At 40.0% G+C, this 8,480-nt stretch overlaps 1 protein-coding gene across 1 annotated transcript; it reads left to right on the top strand.

Annotated features, from left to right (window-relative positions):
- Positions 1-7,177: 7,177 nt before the first annotated feature.
- Positions 7,178-8,017, top strand: LOC120028714 (olfactory receptor 11A1-like). Its single transcript, XM_038973938.1, has one exon. The coding sequence runs from the start codon at positions 7,178-7,180 to the stop codon at positions 8,015-8,017; it is 840 nt and encodes a 279-aa protein (XP_038829866.1).
- Positions 8,018-8,480: the final 463 nt, after the last annotated feature.

The raw sequence follows: 8,480 nt of genomic DNA, 5'->3' as shown, positions 1-8,480 counted from the left end.
TTTAAAACAGGAGTATAGCCTACCTGGCTGGACTGAAAATTAACCACATGAAAATAGTCGCTATTTAAGTGCGTAGATTACATGCATTTTTTCCCCCTACCCCTCAACCCCAACAGCAGTACCCAACCTTACAAATTGTCTTGTGGCTGAGTGGAAGCAAGTCCCTGAATAAATGTTCCAACGTCTAGTGGAAAGCCTTCCCTGAAAAGTGGAGGCTGTTATAGCAGCAAAGGACCAATTCCATGTTAATGCCCATGATTTTTTGAATGAGATGTTTGATGAGCAGGTGTCCACATACTTTTGGCCATGTAGTCTATCTGTTTCTTGTTTGTGAATGAGTTATATGGTAGCACTCCTTTGTTTCCTGCTCTCATGACTCATTTGGTTTCAGATTCCCATTCAGTTTCCACTGTGTACTGTTACCTACAGATCTTTTGCATGTACACATATGAATCTATGGAATTCTGCAATTTAGCAGTCATGTCCTAGAACAGGTACCTTGCTTTATGTTATTCACAACCGTATAACATCATCTTAACACCCAACAGGGTGTGTATTTGTGTAATATGGTTGTACTCTTTTGCAAAATTCCTCATAACACTGTCTTTAACTATTTATTTGCAATTGTGTGGAAATGTAATGGACAAAGTATATTGTGACAACTACCTGGTAGTGAAACATGCCTGTTCACCTTCAGACATGACAGTTGATAACATCTTTGGACTCTACAGTATTGTATGTGTATTTGTATTTATTATGGATCCCCATTAGCTGTTGCCAAGACAGCATCTACTCTTCCTGGGGTCCAGCAAAAATTAAGGCAGTAAAATGCATTATACAATTTTTAAACATTAAAATAGATTTTACAATATATTAAGTGTGTTTCCTCCAGCCACTACTCTACAACACACAATCCAGGTGTACGTGTTTGAATAGTGTGCATGTTATGTGTGTTTGTATGTGTGTGTTTGTACCTGTGTGTATAATTCTTCACAGTCGTCACTGTTTCACAAGGTGTATTTTTATCAGTTTTTTTTAAAGTCTGATTTTACTGCTTGGGTGAATTACTTGATTTGGAATAGTGTTCCATGTATCCATGGCTCCATGTAGTACTGTGTGCCTCTCGTAGTCTTATGGATTTGGGGACTGTGAAGAGCACCTCTGGTGGTATGTCTTGTGGGGTATGCATGGGTGTCCGAGCTATGTGCTAGTGGTTTAAACACACAGCATGGTTAATTCAACATGTCAATACTTCTTACAAAAACAAGTAGTGATGAAGTCAATCTCTCTTCTACATTGAGCCATGAGAGATTGATGCATATTATTAATGTTAAATCTACATGTACATTTAAGGGCCAGCCGTGCTGCCATGTTCTGGGCCAGTTGTAATTTCCCCAAGTCCCTCTGTGGCATCTGACCACATGGTTGGGCAGTAGTCCAGCTGCGACAAAGGCAGGGCCTGTTGGACCTGCCTTGTTGATATTGTTGTTAATTAAGAAGGCAGGGCAACGCTTTATTATGGACAGACCTCTCCTGATCTTAGCTACTGTTGCATCAATATGTTTTGATCAAAACAGTTTACAATCCAGGGTTACTCCAAGCAGTTCAATTTCCACATTATTCATTACAATATTTAGTTGAGGTTTAGGGTTCAGTGATTGATTTGTCTCAAATACAATGCTTTAAGTTCTTGAAATATTTACGACTAAGTTATTTCTTGAAACCCATTCTGAAACTGACTGCAACTCTTTAAGTGTTGCAGTGATTTCACTCGCTGTAGTAGCTGATGTGTATGGTGTTGAGTCATCTGCATACATAGACACATGGGCTTTACTCAGAGTTAGTGGCAGGTCATTAGTAAAGATTGAAAAAAGTAAGGGGCCTACACAGCTGCCCTGGGGAATGCATGATTCTACCTGGATTATGTTGGAGAGGCTACCATTAAAGAACACCCTCTGTGATCTGTTGGACTCTCAATCAACAATATAGCAATGGATGTAAAGCCATAACATTTAAGTTTTTCCAGCAGCATACTATGATTGATAATGTCAAACAAAACAGCTCCCACAATCTTTTTATCAATTTCTCTCAGACAATCATCAGTTATTTGTGTAAGTGCCATGCTTGTTGAAAAACACCCTTCCATATAAGCATGCTGAAAATCTGTTGTTCATTTATTTACTGTAAAATAGCACTGTATACGGTCAAACACCATTTTTTCCCAAACGTTTACTAAGGGTTGTAACAGGTTGATTCGTCTGTTATCTCAGCCAGTAAAGGGTGCTTTACTATTCTTGGGTAGCGGAATGACTTTTGGAGAGTGAGCTGCGTTCAGGGGATCTAGGTGTTTGAGAGTGTGAGCTGGAAAGTGAGCTGTGTTAAGGGGATCTACGTGTTTAAGGGTGTGAGTTGGAAGCAGACGTTACAGGTACAGTGGAGTCCAAATCATGACATTTTATATGACATTTGAATACCTTCTGCAGCTAATATTTGTTTTGCCCATTTACAGCAGGTATGAGTCTTGGTGAATCAAAGAGGCAGAAAGGTACAGAAGCAGAAATACTATAGGCAATGTCAACCTGCCTGAAATATTCACGTGAGTGAATGGGGGGCAGTGGGAGGGCCAATGAGTAAGAGTTCCTTATGTAACGGATGTGAAATGGCTAGCTAGTTAGCGGGTACGCGCTACTAGCGTTTCAATCAGTTACGTCACTTGCTCTGAGACCTGAAGTAGGGTTGCACCTTGCTCTGCAAGGGCCGTGGCCTTTGTGGAGCGATGGGTAACAATGCTTCGTGGGCGACCGTTGTTGATGTGTGCAGAGGGTCCCTGGTTCGCGCCCGTGTCGGGGCGAGGGGACGTACTAAAGTTATACTGTTACATTGATGCTGTTGACCCGGATCACTGGTTGCTGCGGAAAAAGGAGGAGGTTGAAAGGGGGGTGAGTGTAACGGATGTGAAATGGCTAGCTAGTTAGCGGGTACGCGCTACTAGCGTTTCAATCAGTTACGTCACTTGCTCTGAGACCTGAAGTAGGGTTGCACCTTGCTCTGCAAGGGCCGTGGCCTTTGTGGAGCGATGGGTAACAATGCTTCGTGGGCGACCGTTGTTGATGTGTGCAGAGGGTCCCTGGTTCGCGCCCGTGTCGGGGCGAGGGGACGGTTTAAAGTTATACTGTTACACTTAGAAGCTAAAAGCATCAAAAGACTGTTCCGACAGTGCCTTTTTTTGTTTATTTTATATCTAATTTGTTTCCAGAAGCCTGTGCCAGAAATGCATTTTTTGGTTTGTACATTATTTTGTGGTGCAATACATTTTCATTTAAACCGTTCTTTACATGGACAGAGGTTTACACAATGCTGTTCCAAGTTACTGCCCTAAATGTGTTCAACAGAATGACAATAGCCAACAGTAGTATTGACCCTAAGTCTGTACTCTTCTGATGTGCTACATTATCCTACCAAACTACTATCTTTATTTAAGAATATCACTCTGACCATGTGTACTATAAAAGTGTTGCTTCTGTCTCTCACCTTGCCCCAAACTGGTCTCCAACCAGGAACCCTCTGAACACATTGACAACCATTACCCATGAAACATCATTACCTGTCAATCAACAAAATCCACAGCCCTTGCAGAGGAAGGGAAACAACTACTTCCACATCCCAGAGCGAGTGACGTCATTGATTGAATGCTACTAGCGCGCACTGCTAACTAGTTAGTCATTTCACATCGACTGCGCTCACTGATCTCCTCCACAGCAACTACAGTAGCCAGGCAGAAACCAACTGAGTGATCAACTGAGTCATCAAACTGAGAATCAATGTAACAGTGTTACTTTCGTCACTGTCCTTGCCCCAATCTGGGCGCAAACCAGGGACCCAATGAACACATCGACAATGTCACCCATGAAGCATGTCACCCATGAAGCACCTGTCACTCCACAAAAGCTCCAGAGCAAGGGAAACAACAAGGCTACTTCTAGGTCTCAGACCTAGTCACGTCACCTATTGAAAGCTAGGGCTAGCGCATACCACCAAGTAGCTAGCCAATAAACATCGGCTAGACATGCCCTGTTTAATGCTGGAGGGCCTGTGTTACAAAATGGTAACTGTTTCTCTCTCTGTTTTCCTTGAATACCAGGTATTGGTGGCCATTTGCATATCACATTATAGCGGGCATTTAAAAAAATGGCAATCTCACAAGTATAAGAATTTAGTTTAAACAGATTATCATGGATTAGAAATGGTCGTCTGAATTATGGATTTAGCATACTTCATAAATAAATCATTTCACTGCAGGATGCAAAGTATAATATTGTTTGATTTAGACTATGAATTATGTTATCAGGAGAATGGAAAATAATCTATACTGAACAAAAATATAAACACAGCATGCAACAATTTCAACGATTTTACCGAGTTACAGTTTATATAAGGAAATCAGTCAATAGAAATAACTGTTTTAGGCCCTAATCTATGGATTTCACATGACTAAGAAGGCATTGTCCCATCCACTTGGGAGCCTGGCCCACCCACTGGGGAGCCTGGTACAGCCAATCAGAATGAGTTTTCCCCACAAAAGTGCCATATTACAGATATAAATACTCCTCAGTTTCATCGGCTGGTCTCAGATGGTCCAGCAGGTGAAGAAGCCGGATGTGGAGGTCCTGGGATGGTGTGGTTACACGTTGTCTGTGGTTGTGAGGCCGGTTGGACGTACCGCCAAATTTTCTAAAATGACTTGAGGCGGCTTATGGTAGAGAAAATAACATTAAATTATCTGGCAACAGGTCTGGTGTACATTCCTGCAGTCAGCATGCGAATTGCACGCTCCCTCCAAACTTGAGACACATGTGGCATTGTGTTGTGTGACAAAACTGCACATTTTAGAGTGGCCTTTAATTGCCCCCAGCACAAGGTGCACATGTGTAAGTATCATGTTTAATCAACTTGTTGATATGCTACATTTGTCAGGTGGATGTATTATATTTTCAAAGGAGAAATGCTCACTAACAGGGACATGAACAAATTTGCAGAGGTGGAAAAAGTACCCAATTGTCACACTTGAGTAAAAGTAAATATACCTTAAAAGAAAATGACTCAAGTGAAAGTGAAAGTCACCCAGTAAAATATTACTTGAGTAAAAGTCTAAAAGTATTTGGTTATAAATATACTTAAGTAAAAATATATACAGCATAAATATATAGTGTCTTGCGAATGTATTTAGCATTTTTCCTATTTTGTTGCCTTACAACCTGTAATTAAAATCGAGGTGAGGTGAAACCCAGCCTAAAACCCCAAACAGCAAGCCAAGCAGGTGTAGAAGCACGGTGGCTAGGAAAAACTCCCTAGAAAGGCCAGAACCTAGGAAGAAACCTAGAGAGGAACCAGGCTATGAGGTGTGGCCAGTCCTCTTCTGGCTGTGCCGGGTGGAGATTATAACAGAACATGGCCAAGATGTTAACATTTTCATAGATGACCAGCAGGGTCAAATAATAATATGCATGCGAAAGCACATGAATGGTCTTGTGAGGTAATTGTTTTCCTTCATGACTGTTTTTGTGTTATGCAGAAAGGATACCTTTATTTTTTATTTTTTGTTAGTTTTCATTTAATAAACATGTGGAACTCTACGCATGCTGCGCCTTGGTCCATTTATTCTAACGAACGTGACAAGTTGGGAAGAGATTTTTGATGTACCGATTCCATGGCACATGGTTTATGAACTGACACGCAAAACAACGCTGGATTCAAAACTTCTAATACTTCTACTGTACGTCCATTACATAACATCCATTTAAATAACAAGTTGTAATGCAACAAAATAGGAAAAACGCCAGGGGGGATGAATACTTTTGCAAGGCACTGTATGTATCTTGCAGACGAAACCGGAGCATTGGGTCCCGGAACCACCAGGCTCATAGAAAGATTTTACCCACAAGCCATCAGACTACTGAACTCCACCTTAACACACATGCACTCAATCACACGAAGGCTCGAACATACAAACACACTCAAACACACACACACCTACGCTACACACACACTCCATGACTGCTGCTACTGTTCTCCTACTGTATTTATAATACTGCACAATGTCTATTTGTTATTGCACAATTCCCCTACACATGTGTAAATATCCTACTTTAATTAAATTGAGTGACTTTTTGTAGATATTTTAGCAAAATTTGTATTCTATTTTTTTAACATTGAGATTTTTTTTTAAAAACTATTTTCATTCAGTTAACTCCTTTCCTATTGGTGTTGCATTGTTGAGAGGTAAACCTGCAAGTAAGCATTTCGTTGCACTGTGTACTCCACGTACATCATGTGTATATAATAAACAAACTTGAACATGAACAGATCTAAGGAAAATGGGGATCGACCATGAGTGCATTGAAGTTTGAGTAAACAAACTGCTGCATAATGTTTTTTTATTTTTTTAAGGTATAAAAGGTCAGTGATGTGACAGTAGTTTATGTGGAATAGCCCACTGACACAGAACATACAATATGCCTGTCTACACCACGGCAGTCTGGAGAAAGATACCAGGTGATCCGGACTTCAATCCTTTTTTAGACTGAAATCCTGTGTTTGTTGTTTTAGGTGTTTTTTGTACTTTTTATATTCAGACAGTAAGGACATCAGAGGGGGAGACAGGCAAGTGGGAGAAAGAGTGAGATGGGTGGACACAGGGGTTGATCCATGGTCTGGTGGGGAGATGTATATATGACTTATCCCTGGGAGTTTTACCACCGTATGGGTCTGCACGACTAGCCTCCTGTTTGATTCACACACTATGATGGGAGTGTTTGTAAGTGTAGCAGAGAAGTAAAGACTGGTAGCTGAGACATTGCGTCAATTGTATTTGTTATTCAATATATTCATATTATTGAACTACACTAGGGATGAATGAAGTTTGCTGTATAGACTACTCAATGTCCATTGCAGCCACAGGTAACAATGTTTTTCCATGGGGATGCCTATGAGATTAAACACTTTGAAGAGTAATAACGTGGCAATAATGCAAAGAGTCTTGGTAATCGATGGCAAATCTAAGAATGAAGGATTTATGAGACATCAATAAGAAATTGATAGTTTCACCTGATAGACACTGTTACCCTTGTTTTGTGAACCAAATATATCTACAAATATTTCTATAAGTACTATTAGGAAAATGGAGAACTCAACACAATTCACGTCATTTATGCTAGCTGGATATAGTGACAGTGGACACTTAAAGTACTTCTATTTCATTATAATAACTGTGTTATACGTCTCCATAGTTTTTACGAACACAGTGCTTATTGTGGTTATATGTATGGAGAGAAGCCTTCATGAACCCATGTATCTGTTTCTGTGCAGTTTGTTTGTGAATGAGTTGTATGGGAGCACTGCTTTGTTTCCTGCTCTTATGACTCATTTGGTTTCAGATGCCCATTCAGTTTCCACTGTGTACTGTTACCTACAGATCTTTTGTATATACACATATGGATCTATTGAATTCAGCAATTTAGCGGTCATGTCCTATGACAGGTACCTTGCTATATGTTATCCACTACAGTATAATGTCCTCATGACACAAAACAGGGTGTGTATTTTAGTTTGTATAATATGGTTGTACTCTTTTGTAAAATTCATCATAACACTGTCTTTAACTATTCGTTTGAAATTGTGTGGGAACGTTATAGACAAAGTGTACTGTGACAACTACCTGGTAGTGAAACTTGCTTGTTCAACTTCAGACACTACAGTTAATAACATCTATGGACTCTACGGTGTTGTTTTGTCTGTCGCCGTCCCTTTAATTACTATTTTGTTTTCTTATATTAAGATTCTGTCTATTTGTTTGAAATCTTCCATTGAGACCAGACAGAAAGCTTTCAGCACCTGTACTCCTCACCTGGCCTCGCTGCTCAACTTCTCTTTCGGCTGTTTCTTAAATCTGCTCCAGAGTAGATTTGATAGGCCTATGAGAAATGTTCCAACTGTACTTCATACTATGTTATCAGTGTAATTTGTGATGTGCCAGCCACTTTTGAACCCTATTGTGTATGGAGTTAGGATGGCTAAAATCAGACAGGCTTGTAAATACATACTACCTGTGGGTCTTGTTGCCCTGTTGGGTGAGGATCATAAAACCCCCATTCTCTCAATTCAATGGGCTTTATTGGCATGGGAAACATATGTTAACATTGCCAAAGCAAGTGAAGTAGATAATATACAAAAGTGAAATAAAAATGAACAGTAAACATAACACTCACAAAAGTTCCAAAAGAATAAAGACATTACAAATGTCATATTATGTATATATACAGTGTTGTAACTATGTACAAATGGTTAAAGTACAAAAGGGAAAATTAATAAGCATAAATATGGGTTGTATTTACAATGGTGTTTGTTCTTCACTGGTTGCCCTTTTCTTGTGGCAACAGGTCACAAATCTTGCTGCTGTGATGCACACTGTGGTATTTCACCCA

The sequence above is a fragment of the Salvelinus namaycush genome, chromosome 34 (genome assembly GCF_016432855.1).
Source record: "Salvelinus namaycush isolate Seneca chromosome 34, SaNama_1.0, whole genome shotgun sequence".
NCBI lineage: Eukaryota > Metazoa > Chordata > Actinopteri > Salmoniformes > Salmonidae > Salvelinus > Salvelinus namaycush.
This window is presented reverse-complemented; position numbering and strand designations above follow the sequence as displayed.